At 40.5% G+C, this 16,216-nt stretch overlaps 1 protein-coding gene across 1 annotated transcript in view; it reads right to left on the bottom strand.

Moving 5' to 3' along the window:
- Positions 1 to 16,216, bottom strand: part of EYA4 (EYA transcriptional coactivator and phosphatase 4) — a 236,115-nt gene that overhangs the window by 128,919 nt on the left and 90,980 nt on the right. The window contains exon 3 of the mRNA XM_054978088.1: positions 10,286 to 10,335. Coding sequence (XP_054834063.1) covers positions 10,286 to 10,335 — 50 coding nt within the window. The remainder of the gene's footprint in view (positions 1 to 10,285; positions 10,336 to 16,216) is intronic.

Genomic DNA, 16,216 nt, shown 5'->3' with positions numbered 1-16,216 from the left:
AGGATGCCCAGGAAAGTTTTGTCTAGTACATGGGCTACATCCATATCTCAGAGATCAGAAGGGCTTCATTTTGTCATATGGAAGCATTCCAAGAGTCATCAAGAAACCATCTGGACCCATCAACTTCTGAGGATAAATGTAATCAGTGTGCTATACCTGTGCATGATAGGGATCCCCATGAGACTAAACTTCATGTGTTGTGCTCTCTCTATGATAATGAAGTAACAGAAATTTTCCCCTCACAGATTACTGTCCCTGCTGAGCAGATAGGCAGATTTAAAATGGTGCTGGTGTCAGGTTGTACCTCTGGCCTTGTGGGAAGAGGCAACAAAACTGTTTTGAACAAACATGGCTACCAGCAACTTGTTTACACCTTGAGAAAACAGAGTTGCACTTACTGTAACTGCTGTTCATTGACGTCTTCTGTGCAGGCCTGCTGATCGGTAGGTTTTAAAGCTGAGTCCGCTAGGGGGGGCTCGCCTTCTCAGTGCGCATGAGTGGGCTTTCCCGCCAAAATGGCACTAGAAGGTGGCACTCCCAATCCTCCAGTTCTCCTGAGCAGCTGATTTTAGAAATAAGTATAGAAGAACACAGTGGGGTAGGAAGGAGGGCAAGTGTGCCTGCACAGAAGACATCAATGAACAGCAGTTATGGTAAATTCAACTCTGTTTTCATTGTCTGTCTTCTGTGCAGTCCCACATAGGAGACTCACAAGCTTCTTACCTGGAGGTGGGAGTGGTCTTCATTGAAATAATGAATGCAGCACAGCTTGTCCCACTGCTGATTCTCTCCTCTCCATCACATCCTGGGCACAGCGCTGAACAAACATGTCCAATGATGACCATGTAGCTGTGATGCAGATATCGCGTAAATGGACTCCCCTCGGAAGCGCAGCAGAAGATGCCTGCACTCTTATGGAATGAGCCCTCACCTCCAGAGGGCATGGTAAGTTAGCCATAAGATAGCATTGTCAAATGTGTAACCCAACGTGATATTGACTGAGCTGTGGCCCTATTTCCCTTCCTTGGGTCAGTGTAACACATGAACAAATGCTTCTCTTCTAAATCCAGCTGTACGATGTAGGTATAAAAGTCAAGCCCTGCGAACCTCTAACAAGCGTAGGGCTCTTTCAGACTTTGTAACCGGAGTAGGAAAGAAAACTGGGAGCAAAATATCCTGAACTAAATGAAACTAATTCACCACTTTAGGCCTAAATTTGAGGTCCGGTCTCAAAACAACCTTTCCTCAGTGTATCTAACAGAAAGGAGGGTCAGAGCGTAGTGCTGCTAATTCACTCACCCATCTACTAGATAGCTACTAAAAATGCAACTTTTAGTGACAAAAAACAAAGGTCACAACTAGCTAAAGGTTCAAACAGACTGTACTAATTCTGCCAGAACAAGTTGAACTGACCATTGGGGAACTATTTCCCTAACTGGAGGGAACATATTCTGAAGGCCCTTGAGGAACAATTTAGAAACACTATGGGAAAAAATAGTCTTTCCATCATCCTTGGAGTGAAATGCCGAAATGGCAGCAAGATACACCTTGATGGATGAATTAGAAAGACCATCATCTTTGAGTGATAACAAGAACTCCAAAATATCAGAAATATGACAATTGAAAGGATCTAACTCTTTTTGGGCAATCCAACAGATAAAACTTTCCCATTTGAACGCATAAGACTTCCTAGTATTTAGTGTCCTGGCATTAAGTACAATCTCAGTCACCCTTTCTGAAAGAGTCTCTATCCTGTTATGTGCCATGCGGTTAACTTCATTCTTGGTAGGTCGTGATACCACACTCTTCCGTGGGTCAGTAAGTCCGGTTCCATACCAAAACGGTACCATCGACCCTGGGACAGTTGCATCACATGCTGAAACCAAGGTTGCCTGGGCCAAAACAACATTATTAAAATAATGTGCGGCCTATCCCTCTGGATCTTGCTGACCATCCTGGCAATTAATGTGAAGGGGGAAATGCATAAAAGAGATGCCCTTCCCAAGTTATCTGGAAGGCATCCCCTATTGAGTTACGTCCTACTCCTCCCCTGAAGCAAAATCTCAATGCTTTCTGATTCTCCTCTCTGGCAAAGAGATCTGTCTCGGGGCGGCTTTAATCTTTGAACTCCGGTTCCAGGTGGGCATCTGTCAGAGACCGTTTGTGGTTCTCCGACTTCATCTTGCTCAGCCTGTCTGCAGTCATGCTCATGGTGCCACGTATGTGTAGGGCCTGTAGAGAGATACCTCTTTCTACATCCCATTCCCAGATAATTATGGACTCCTCGCACAGGACTCTGGAAGTGGTACCTCCCTGCTTGTTCAAATAGAATATGGCTGTAAAATTGTCCATCAGTACCTGAACTTTCTGAAAAAGCTTTAAAAGCATAATGGATTGCCCAAAACATTAATATGTAACTTACTCTCATGTGTCAACCATTTCCGATGAGTACTCAGAGAATCGCAATGTGCTCTCCAACCTGATGTGGAGGTGTCAGTAGAAATGGTCGTATCTATCTGAGTTGACCTGAATTCCACACCCCTTAGTACATTATCCTAATTCTTTCACCAATCTAACAAATCTATCACTGCCCTTGGGATCGAGTACTTCCTTTTCGGGTTCTGGGATTCAAAATTATGCACAGACAAAACCCACAACTGCAGTTTGCGCATGTGTAGCCTGGTTAAGGGAGTGACTGAAGTAGTGGCCACCATCAAACCCAGGAGGGGTTGGATATTCAAGGCGGATTGGAACCTGCAAAGGCCAAATCGCTCTACCATTCCATGGATTCTACAGGCCCTCTCCTAAGGGAAAAAACCTCCATTGAAGTTTCTATCCAGTACAGCCCTGATGAACTGAACCCTTCTAAATGGAGTAAGGGACAACTTCTTAAAGTTTACAATTAGTCCTAATTGCTCTACGTGTTCCTGAAGACTCTCACTAGATGATGCTGTCAAAAGTCAGTCACTGAGATAAGGATAAATGAAGCAACCCTGCTTCCTTAGGTAAGCTACACATACTTAAGCCACTACTACAGCCACGCATTTAGTAAACATGCTCAGAGCAGTAGAAAAGCTGAAAGGTAGTACCTATTGGAAAATATTATTACAAATGAAATGTAAAAATTGCCTATGGGAGGGATGTATAGCAATATAGAAATAGGCATCCTTTAAATCCAATACTGCAAACCACATATTGTGTAGTAGTAATTTAAGGCCCATATTAAGTGTCACCATTTTAATTTTTTTGGTATGGAGTCATCTAAGATCTGGGATAGGTCTAACCCCGCCATTCTTTTTATCCACCAGAAACATATTGGAATAGAAACCCCATTGGGGCTCCCCAATGGAAACCTGCTGAATCGCTCCGTTGTCAATTAATTCTCTTATTTCCACTTGTAATCTCTCAGAAGGAGAACGTGACACAAAATCAAGGAGAATCTGAGCCTGATAACAGAGGTGTCAGAGGTGATCTCTTCCCAGGCCAAAGAGAAGTTAGCCGGTCTATTTCCAAAAACAACTGGCTGCCCCAGCTCTAGTCAGAATTGTTTTTGCCCTTGCATCTCCTTATTGGAGGGTGGTTGTTGATTCTGGCGGCTGCGGTTGTTAGACCGCCTCCTCTGGTATTGTCCTTGCTGGGGCTGGTGTTGCCTATAAGTATATGGAGGATACAGTTGGTATTGATATGGCTTCCCTTGGTAGGATTGCTGCTGTCGGTATGGATACTGCTGAGTTGAAGGTTATTTGTGCAGTACCCCATACGAATGAGCTGTTAGACGATCCTTCCTCTTTTGAGAGAGGTAATCATCAGTCCTAACGGAAAATAAAGTCATCCCTTCAAAGGGGAGATCTTCTATCCTGATCCTTGTTTCCAAAGGCAGGGCAGTGGTGCGCAGCCAAGCATGCCTACGCAACATGATTGAAGATGTCAGAGCCCTGGAAGAAGTGTTGGTAGCATTACACTCTGCATTAATCTGTTGCTTAGAGGGTTTCAAAGCCTCCTCCTGGATGACTTTGGCTAAAACTCTTCGGTGCTCAGGCAGCTTCTCAAGAAAAGATGTCAGCCAGTTCCACAAGAAAATCTAGTAGGCTCCCATAATGGCTCCCATAATTTGCAATTTTAACACTGAGAGCAGCCGAAGAATATAACTTCTTGCCTAAGGAATCCAGTTTCCTACTCTCTTTGTCAGTCGGAGTGGTATGGGAACCTTGCCTCTGGCGAGTCTGCATCTCCACTGTCACCAGCGATGACAGAGGAGGGTGACTGAACAGAAAGGCACAAATGTCATCCCTTGTCTTGTAAAAAACCTTCCAACTTTCTGGACATCAGGTGAGTCGAAGCAGACTTCTCGCTTATGGCGTTGACAAGCTCAGCCAAACCCTTGATAATAGGGAATGCTATGTTGGAAGGGTTCCCTGAGTAAAGATGATGCAGAATCTTATCCTTTGGTTTAAGATCCACAGCCGATACTTCTATTTCTAACCATCAAGCCATTTGCAACATCTGCTCAGTATATAAACAATACCCATCATTGGGAGTAATTTGTTCAGTCCCCATAAGTGCCTCATCACGAGAGGAATCTGATGCGGGGCTGGGGCTCTGTTCCTGATTCCTTTCGGAGAGCTGATAAGACACTGCAGACTCTGAAATTTCATAGGGCGATCTTGACCGTCTATGCTCCTCAAATGCCTCAAATCCTGATGCAATTGAGGGTGCATGGTAGGGTTCTCCAAACTCCAAGCCATATTTAGATGGAGCGGAATGCGACCATATGGTTATAGAATGTGAGTAAAAAGGCTGTTGGTCCTCAGGATCAGATTGCCAACGGTCATCGGGTAGAAACCCTTCTTGCAACTCACCCTCCTCAGCTGAGGAATGATACGATGGGGACCTCAGATGAAAAGATGGTGTTTGTGGTCTGTCCTCTGAAACAGGCTCAAGATGTTTAGACTTGTACTTGGCTTTCTTAGGCAGGGGCTGTAAGGGCTCAGAGGACACTTTGAGTCGGTCCAGGCACTTCAGATCCAAGCTTTTCGAATTCACAGGCTTCAGATCCGACCCCCTCAGATCGATGCTCCTCAGATCCAACCTCCTCAGATCCAACCTTCTCGGATCTATTCCCTTCGGATCTGAGTTCTTATAGTCTGGTTCCCTTGGGTCCGAGCTCTTTGATGTCGAACTCCTGGGCTCTTGCCCCTTTGACTCTGAATGACTCAGATCCAGCTGCTGCTTTTTCTTCTTTACTACTATAATTGGTGTTGCATCAGACCTTGCAGGCGACTTTGAAGGTAGTACATAGGTTCGAGGAGCCTCGGAGAAACTTCGAGTCTCAAGTGTCTGGAGCCAGGGTTGGCTCCGAGATGGATCTGATGACAATGACGTAGAGTGAATAGATGAGTGTTGGATCTGTGTCAGTTCCAAGGACAGAGTCAAGACTTGGTCCAACAGTGGGTAAGCTCCAGTCCCTGATGATGGAGGAACATTCTGTGGAGTATCTGAGGCCTTCATAGCCCACTCCCATAACAGAGCCTTGAGCCTCTTGAACTTCTCAGCCCTAGCCTTGGGGGTGAAATTTCTACAATGCTCTCAAGTTTGCACATTGTGTCCCTCCCCCAGGCACTTGAGACAGACAAAATGTCCATCTGTTTTGGTCATCTTCGGTGAGCATGTCACACATTTTTTAAACAGAGCTTTATCAACAATTATCTCACACCTCTCTTCTCCTTCAATTTATCTGTTCAGCATTTAACACAGGATACTTACAAGACACCCTTAGCTGTATAGCCCAGGTGGGCCTGATTTTGTCAGATCTCAGAAGCTCAGCAGAGTTCACCTTGGTTAGTAATTGGATCAGAGACCTCCAACAAAGACCAGGATTGCAAAGGCAGGCAATGGCAAACCACCTCTGTTAGTCTCTCTCTTGCCATGAAAACCACGCTAGGGGTCACCATAAGTCAGTTCTGACTTGACAACACTCTCCACCACCACACTTACAAGACAAGGCCATTAAGAAAAAATTCGCTCCCCTTTTTAAAACATTCAGCCCAACGAAGAATTCTGGTTAACTTGAAAGCTTGCACATTGTTTTGTTTGGTCCTAATAAAAGGTATTATGTGGCTTTCATTTGGATTAGTAACTCTTTACAGCTTAACTAACATACGCAACAGACTTTATTTTGTTACCTTCCAAATACACATGCCTGCTGGTATTTTTTTTTCTATTTAGTATATTCATATGCCAGATCCCTAAAAAATTTGCCCTAGGCATTTAGATGGCAGAGGAAAAGGCAAATATAAGGCTTCTCTCATATACAAACTATGCCAAAAATCAAACTGTATCATACAACAGTTTTAAAGCAGGGCACAGGACAAAAACGCAGCCTGGTTTTAGGTGTCCCTCACCAGACGAAGACTGGCAGTCAAACTGTTAGCTATGTACTTCAAGAACGATTTTGGTCATGTTCCCTACAATTGCAATACTATGGCTGCAGCTATAAGGCACTTAGATGATAGCTAAACAAAGAATAATTGGAGTAGAGCAGCCTATCCTAATACATTGACAATAAGAGTTCTAAAATGTATATGTAATCTGTATTGATGATAACTTCCCACAATGTCAAGAGTTCAGCACTGTTATCATTTATCAAGTTCTTGTTGAAAATAATTACTTCCATGGAAAATTTCTTCCATTTTTAAAAAGAAATGTACTATAAAATATAATAGAATAAATTACAGGTACATGTCTTTCAGAAAGATCATAACTAACAATTTACATTTTTGTTTACCATCATGTTGTATGTGTTTTGTGTGTGTTCTCCCACTCTTTCTGTTAAACGCACACCAAGTTTCCTCAAGAATTATTCCCAATATTTTTTCTAGGTTAATAAATTTCCTTTACATAAGTGCACCATATACATACGTTTCCTTCTGAAAGAGAAAGCCAAGATAGTCAAAGAATTTGCTGATACACACATGTCACTCCAAGAATTCTCCTGACAAAGTTCCCACACCCAACTTAATTACTTCCCTACTGTAAAAACATATTCCATCTGCATTTATTCTAATACTTTCAAGTCCAAAACCAACACACAATAAAGCAAGCTAAATAAATGAAAGATTTCGGCCCTAACTCATAGCCCAGAAGCTATTCTGAAAGTGAATGCACCTCCAGCATCCCCTTTTTGCTGACAGTTCATTTTACGTACAATGTTTTAACAAGAGTTGTTTTAAGAAGAATTACCTTGCCCTGGACTTCATGCTTTGCTATAGCTGTGGCCTCTGGTACCATTATAACCAAAGTAATTTTACAAAGACAACAGTCACAATACACTCATAATGTTACCATTTAAAAATGTGGTCTAAAATGTATACAAAAGATCTCTATCTTTCATATAAGAAACAGAAGCTAAGGAAAAAATAAAAATGTATTTACTTCAGGGATTCCAGTTAATTGACATCATTTTATCATTTATGAGTGAGAAAGCCATTCCCTCCAACAGGCAGTTTGCTTAGCTGTTTTAAAAGTCATCTAAATATCCTATATTGCAAAGTTAATTATATATAGCTGATGTCATAAAAATACAATAAAGCAATGGAGACTTGGACAACTAGTGTAATGTATATGTAATTATCATTACTTAGTGATGTACACCAAAATTATGGCTACAAAACTTTCACTTCCAATTCATATTTGAGAATTCTTTAATAATATTGATTAAAATATTTACATTCCTTCAGGAGTTAGCTGTGCAAAATTGTGAAACTTGTTTGACAGCATATTTTTAAAACTTTGTGTTTTGTTTATTCTAAGATTCACAGGACTATAGAAAAAACACTTCAGGAAATCATATATAATACAGACTGCATAACAACTTATAAGTACTGCTACACATATTGCATGGTTGGATTAGACACCGAAGGTGTTCAAACATGCAAGTATGCTTGTCATATGTTACAAAGTCAGGATTTGCTGAAACTTTCTTTTTGCTTATACATTTGGTAACCAAGTTGAGTTTCTCTCTATGAAATGGTCATAAAAAAGAATAAAGTTTATTTTGTTTAAAATACTTTCAACATTGTGGTACAGTTGTTAGAGAGCTGGATTCAAATCCTTACTAACAATGCAATCCTAAGCAGATATACGCAGAATCCTACTCAAGTTTATTCAATGATGCTTATCCCAGGAAACTGTTTTTGGGATTGCACTGTAAACTACAAAGATTACCTGGTGACTATGAACTTGAAGTTAAAGGATTAGAGAAGTAACACTGGGGGGGGCAGTGGCTCAGTGGAAGATCCTCTGCTTTGCACACAGAAGGTACAAGTTCAATCCCTAGCATCTACAGTTAAAAGGGCCAGGCATTAGGTGATGTGAAAGACCGCTCTACGAGCCGAACAACAAGAGACATGTTACAGACGGTGAGTTGGCGCAAGTTTACCTGGGAAGTGTAGGAGACTCCTCCTGCTCTCCTTCCCCTCTCTGTGAGAGCCACCTGCCAGCTTCAGGCTCCCCTCACTTGCTAATGAGCCGGAGGAAGCCAGCAGCAGCAGCCATCACCAAAACTTCTTCCAGGCACAGGCCTCATTCGGGGCAGGCAACTCCTGCTCTCTCCCAGGGCACCCTGCGTCTGGCGGACTGCCAGCCTACCCCCGGGGAGCTGCTACGGACACAGCCCAAGCTCCCGGAGGGCAGGGGAAGGGCATGTCAGAGCAGCAGCAGCAGCAGCAGATCCCTCTGCTTGTCGCTGCAGCTGGAGCTTCGCTGATGCAGCGGCTGTCTCTGTAGCAGCCTCCTGGGGCGGGCGGGCAGTCCACCGGATGCAGGGTGCCCTGGGAGAGAGCAGCACCTGCCTGCCCCAAACGGGACTTGTGTCTGGAAGAAGTATTGGTGATAGCTGCTGCTGCTGGCTTCCTCCGGCTCTTCACCAAGCGAGGGGAGCCTGAAGATGGCAGGTAGTTCTCAAAGAGAGGGGAAGGAGAGAGGAAGAAATCTCCTACACTTCCCAGGTAAACTTGCACTGACCTGCCACACGTAACTTGACTCTTGTGGTTCAGCTCTACCTTAGATCTTAGAGAACTGCTTCTAGTCTGAGTAGACCAATAGTCCATAGAAGTATTAGGTAGATCAAGTATAATCATGCATCTTTTTGTTAAATTGGAATTCATGATCCAAAAGAGTATTTAAACCTGGGTAATGCAATCCCCAAAGATGAATTACAAAGTGAGGCTGTTCTTTGGAACAGCACTTGAAATCATGACTTAAGCTTTCATGGCTAAAATATACGAAGTCACATTCAGCCTTTTAATGGTACTGAAAATTACTGATATTTAATTAGAGCAAAATGAAACAGAATGGCAAAGGAATGTTTTGCTATTAATACCAATAGTGAATTTGTGAGTGATCTCAGCAGAAAAAGTATCTTGTCAAAAACTGACTTAAGTTATATTCAGCACAATATATGTTTGGAACATTTTATTGTCAACTAAGAGAACAAAATTAGATTTTTGCGTGTGACTACTGTAATGTCCTTGGTTCTTTAAGGCAGTAAGCGGTAGTTAAAGCAATGAGTGGTACTTAACATACATAACAAGAAGTTATAAAGGTATAAGTTCAGGAAGAATCTCAATATTCATTCTTACTATTGGGCATTTTTGTTAATGATAACTCAATACAGAATGCAGAGATTATTTTAAAACTAGAAATTCTTAGACCTATTTGGAAATAGAAGAATATATGAAGAAACTCAGAAAAGGACTATATTGTTTCATATTACAAATTTTACGCAAAACAGATGTAACTTCAGAACATACTGGATGGCATATTTCCAGTCATTTTATTGCCCCAAACACAGACAAAATACCATAAAAGTATTATAAGCATGAAACAAACACGAAATCGAAAAATGTTGTATTTTCCTAAGAGCATTTTTCTCTGCATAAAAGATATAAATGGTGACTAAAGTAAACAATCGTACACATATAAACATTAAAAAACAGAACTCAGCTATCCAAGCATTCTAAACATAATATTATTTGTTTGTGTAGTTTTTTGCTGTACTTGTCTATTAGTTTCTGTCTCTTAATTCAAGAAGTTTCAAACCCCATAGAGGCTTATAATTGCCAACTAATATCTCCTCTAAAAAAGGAATAATTTTCAGTTTATGAAAATAAATGATCATTGTATTATTTTAATTTATATTTAGCTTTAACTATGATTTTGGCAAATAGCCTCATAATATCATATTACTTCAGTCTTCTCACTGAAACAGTATGTATAGTTACTCTACCTGGAATTCTGTGGTTCTGAAACATCCGTATCCGTGCACGTTTTCTTCACCTGCAACAGGAAAATGATTGCCAGTTACATTCACATAAAGAAAAAGCAAACAGGAAAGTTTCCTCACCCACAGTTCATGCACTTACATCACACAAAGTAGATATATCCCTGCTCACCATGGTCTCTATAAAATACTTCTCACATTTTATAGTGAAGATATGCAAAGCTAAACAGTGTGCTTCATTATTATCCCACGAACAGCTGCCAACTTAACTTCCCTTGACTCCATTAGTATGTAAAATGTTCAGCTAAAATAGTTTGGGAGTTGTCTGACTTGGAACAAAGAAACCTAAGAACCTGGTTCTCCACTTAGAAACAAGAAAGCCAAACTGTTCTCAATTCTGAAAAGAAATGTTTTCCCAACTGATACTGCTTCTGTTTCCTGCAAAAGCTCACAATAATAAACACCAGATTTTGTGGCAAAAGAGCAGTGTTAGCTAAATAATTCATACATTAATTTTCATCTTCTGAACCTGGCATGCTTAATGTATTTTGCAAATACGTGTTACTCAAGTTCAAATATTTTGCATACATTGTCCATACATATCTATAACATATATGCTTTGTCTTTATCTGTTTATTAACTGTACATCTATCACTGAATAAATTTATATGAATTTACCCAAAATGTAAACTTCCATTTTCCATAGCACTTGACTTCAGACTAATGCAAAAACTATTACAGCATATGTATGAGTACACAAAACATATCTTTGCTCCAAGAAAGCATTTCATTAACCTTGGACCAACTCAATCTGTGCTTTAAACTCCCAAACTGATTTTGGTTATATAAAAATTTCTCAAATTCAAGAAGTTTCAAACCCCATTGAGGCTGACAAGGGACTCTAGGAGAGTCCTTACAAAGTCAGACGGCAAGCCTTTCTTGAGTCATCTGGATGAAAAAATAAAGCCCTCTTAGTTTCTTCAGAATACAGCCAGGGACCGTCTGTTTCAAGGGAATAGGAAGGAATTGGAGGCTCTCCCCTTCTTTTAAAGGATGGATGTTCACTGACCTTCAGTCACCCAGTTTTCACACCACCTCAGAGAAATAGCCCCAATCAGTAACAAATACCTGGGTAATCTAATTGGTTAAGCAGCACCAAGGAGGTACAGTTGTAATGCAGTCATCATAGTTACTTGATTACTTCTGCTTGTCACTCTACTTTCCAGTGCAATGGATTCCGGCATAAAAACGATGCTACTACATCCACAGACAATAATAGCAAAAGAGTCATCAACTAACTGAACATTTTTTGTGTACAATGCTGCAAGTGCTTCCAGGCTCCTTCCCACTCACCACCCACCCTTGTTCAGCTGGCTTCTGTCTAGAAGTTATTAACCAATAAAGAAGTTTCTTGATGTCTCTAATTCAAAGTCCTTTCCAATCAAAGTGTGCAATTGATTAGAACTGTCAGTGCTTTTTGTGTTGTGGTTCTATATAATAAGCTACACTCTGAGACCTGACCCTGCAGGCCATGTATAGATAATACAAACTCCCCCCCCCCTTAAACTTGGCTTTTAAAGTGTAGCTGATAACTGCCTTACTGTATTGTTAAGAGGATGTGAGAAGATGGAAGCATCCACCAGCTATTTGCAATTTACTGGACACACTTTGAAAAGTTGCCTGTAATGTGTCCCAGTGAGGGAAGAGGGGAAATATTGGAGATCCGTAAATTTTTAAAATCAAAATGTGGTCCTAAATTGCTAAAATCTGAGAGCTGTTGGCTTATATCATATTTGTGGCAAATCCACTAAAACTTTGACATTGCAAAATTCAACCAAAAGGAGGAGATGAAAGTGAAGAACATATAAACATTATTAGTTTGGTTCAGACATAAAAGCAAATTGTGTGCTACTATGTGCATGAGCTAATTCAAGTGAGCCTAGGGGTTGCTTGTACAATTCCTGTTCCTTCTTCCCCATTCTCTGTACACCCTATCAATAAAATCAGTTATATCTGGTTTCTCTTTACATCTAAACTGGAAAATTAATATTAAACCAGGTTTTCAAACTGGGAATAAGGCTAAGCCACTGTTTGGCATCTTTGCCTCTAAGGCAAACACAAACCATAGTTGTCAGTTCAAATGCAAAAGAAAGATTGTTTGCCACAAAGCCAGAAATAACTATTGTCTCTGCACATAACACATATAAGTGTGAATGAGCTCTGGGCTTCTTTCAAGCTTCTTGTCTATAGCAGCAAACCATGGTAAGACCATTCTGAACAACATTGATAGAATAATTACATTTGCTCACACTCATCCCATTACTCTTTTCTTCCTCACTGTCAAATTTAAACAGCAGACTCTCTCCCTTCTATAAAATACAAAACACAAAATTGTGTGTAATAAAAGGCAACAATCTAGTCACAGAAGAGCTACTGCTGATGTAAGAGGCTCCGCTCATAGAAGAGGGATGGAGATAGCAAGTTTATCCAATTCTGCCTCCTCATTGAAGGCCCTCATGACAACTGGGGACATCTGTAACTATGCCTGTTTGGTGGTCATAAGGGGTACCGTGGGAAGGAAAAGGTAGGAAAGATCTGTTTCTCCACGCTCCTTGCTTACAGTTCATAGGATCCAGCCCTTTGTTTGGAGATGGAAAACACTGTGAATCAGAGTCTGTATCCATTCCCAGGGTATTGCATGAATTAGACTGGTTAAAAAGAGCTCTTCTTCTGATTGATCGAGCAGTCATATTAAGTGAATCAATTTACTATTGCTGATGTTATATAGTTTTCTGTCAACAGAGTATGGATGACCACCAAAACTAGATTCTCCTTTTCGCTCAGCAGTCATAATGTAATCGGCATTTTGTTTGCAAATATTAGTTACTGGTAATGCCATCCAGTGAAACAGAGCTGAAACAAACCTTGGAACATGAAAATAAGCATTCTTCATATCTACTGATACTATGAAATTGCTCATTTGTCTTATGCTGCTTTACAGTTACTGATCTCTTGTTGATTTACTGTTGCTGATGTATGGCCATAAAAGAATCTAAATCTCGCATATTTTCAGTTCTCATCCTAGGGTAAGCCTAGCACCTACATCCTTCTTGAGAACTACAGAACTCACACGCACATGTATCTCTGGTTTAAAGATCTAGATTCCTTACGGCATGTGAGTATAGCTGAGAGATTGCCTACAGCGTAAGTCAAATTTTGTCATGTCCTTTGTGGTAGAAAATTCTACAAACCAGTTTGGGAACCTACAATTACATTATGTTAGTCTTCAGTATACCATGTATGATCCACCTGTCCTTGGACTATATTCCAAAACATCCTCTTTCCCATTGAGGTCCAGCACTACTAAGAGCAGAACAGCTGGGAGGCAAGGGAGTCTCTTTCCCTCCTTAGGCTAGGCTTAGGGATTCTAGAAAAGATCCTCAAAGATAAAGATGTCTCTCTGGGAACCAAGATCAAGAAAATCCAAACTATGGCATTCCCCATTACTATGTATGGATATGAAAATTGGACAATGAAGAAAGCCGACAGGAAGAAAATTGATTCATTTGATATGTGCTGCTGGAGGAGAGTTTTGCGGATACCATGGACAGCCCAAAAGACAAATAAGTGGGTACTAGATCAAATCAAGCCTGAATTCTTCCTAGAAGCTAAAATGACAAAACTGAGGCTATCATAGTTTGGTCACATCATGAAAAGACAAGATTCTCTGGAAAAGTCAATAATGCTAGGAAAAGTGGAAGGCAGTAGGAAAAGAGGAAGACCCAACATGAGATGGCTTGACTCAATAAAAGAAGCCACATCCTCCAGTTTGCAGGATCTGAGCAAGTCTGTTAATGATAGGACATTTTGGAGGAATGCCATAGGTCAGAGGCGACTTGATGGCACATAACACCATCTATTAGAAACAGTAATGCTCTAGCAAAATAAAACATTGTGACATCAGAGTAGACGCTGGAGCCATATAATCAGATTCTAACCTGCAGTCTGTAGAATGCTTTAGCAGGATCTCTAGGGTATAGAACAGTGTCCCTCACTAGACAGTATACAGAACATGTGTTGCTTATCCTTCGGGAAGAAAGAGCCTGGAAACTGTCCCATTAAATTCTAACCAGTTCCACACGTTCTCTACGTACTAACTCTTAAAAAAACCAGACTTTTTTAACAATGTAAGGTCACAACATATAAATATATATTTTGATTTCTAAGGAGGCCTCTCTTATGATAAATTCCAACATACTGAGATCGAATTTCTCTACTGTATTAAGGATCTGGTTGGGATCTATAACCCTTTAGATATTCTGTTTACTAAAAACAATTTGATCTATCATTTAGTGATATAAACATGAAAAGTAATATAAGAACAACTTCACTGAAAAGTCATTAGTTGACTCACAGTGCAATCTTAAGCAGAGTTACTGGAGTAACTGCTTAGGACTGCACTGTCAGTATTCTGAAAATATTCTAAGCATTTTTTGAAGATCTGGAGCACTTTAAAGATAAATTTTGATGTTTTTCTAATCACCTAAGTATGTTCAGCACTTCACATGGAACTTTATAAAAAATTCTATTTGGATCCCAAATAATCAGCATATTCATTTTGAACAGACTAATATACACTTGCATACAAGAACAATTTCAATTGATCTTTTAAACCCTTTTCAGTGGTTTCAATAATTCTATCTATTCTTGTATTTTATGTCATTTAAATTTCAAGGGGATGTCACACAAATAAAGATTTTGTGGTCCCTTATAACATCGATCAATAATGTTCTGTTCTTCATCCTTTCCTTCCTCTGCACTTCAAATTGCTATCTGGTGTGGGTCTGATTAAAGTTGGTTCTCAGAGTCAGTAAAGTCATCTTAAACAACTGAGGGAAAAGAACAGATTGAAGGAAGAAGGAGGGAGTAAGGCAAGTTTTCTGGCCTTTTGGTGCTCTATTCATGTCAGAAGCCATATAGATGTCTTGGATGTCTTGGTGTACTGCACTAATTTTCAAGACCAAGACCACTACCACTACCATCTGCTCTCATTTGTGATCTTTTCCATTTTCACTTCCATGCAGTTCGTTCTTAATGCCTGTTCTTGTGCAGCTAATAGAAATCTTTCTGTCTCTTTAAAAAAAATAACTCTTGAATTAGCCATTTCCAGTTGTTATGCTTGTCAACTTTCCCTTCAATATCCTTCATGTATTGGCCATGCAGTGGTTTACTTTGCAATGCCTCCATGTGGTTTTGCAACATTTCTTTCCTATATTCATCTTTTGTACTCTTAACTTTAATTATTCCTTCTCTGTAAACATCAGCCAGCATCTTCTCTTTCTTGCTCTTGAAGTAATCATTCAGCACACTGTTTTCTTCTACTACTGTTTGTTTTATTTGTAACTTTACTTGGAACATTACTCGTAACAATCTTCGGTCAATATATAGACAGGATAACAACTGGACAGTTGCAAACAGCCATGCTACTTGGAACATGTCACAAACTAAAGCAATATCTAAATGACTGGATAAAATCCAAGTTGGTAACAAATTTTTAAAAATCCAGCCCAAGCATCTGGTGGAATGTGATAACTAGGGATGTGCTATTTGGCTCCAGGAACTGGCCAAAAAGCCAAATATGGCCACAGCATGGAGCTGCAGGCAGCTGCTACAGGCAGCCGGCAGCCATAGCAGTGAGTGAGAGGGCAGCATATATTCGATTTATATACCGCCCTTCAGGACAACTTAATGCCCACTCAGAGCGGTTTACAAAGTATGTAATTATTATCCCCACAACAAAACACCCTGTGAGGTGGGCTGAGAGAGCTCCAGAGAACTGTGACAAGCCCAAGGTCACCCAGCTGGCTTCAAGTGGAGGAGTGAGGAATCAAACCCGGCTCTCCCATGCTCTTAACCACTACACCAAACTGGCTCTGG

Source organism: Eublepharis macularius, chromosome 1, assembly GCF_028583425.1.
Source record: "Eublepharis macularius isolate TG4126 chromosome 1, MPM_Emac_v1.0, whole genome shotgun sequence".
Taxonomy (NCBI): domain Eukaryota; kingdom Metazoa; phylum Chordata; class Lepidosauria; order Squamata; family Eublepharidae; genus Eublepharis; species Eublepharis macularius.
This window is presented reverse-complemented; position numbering and strand designations above follow the sequence as displayed.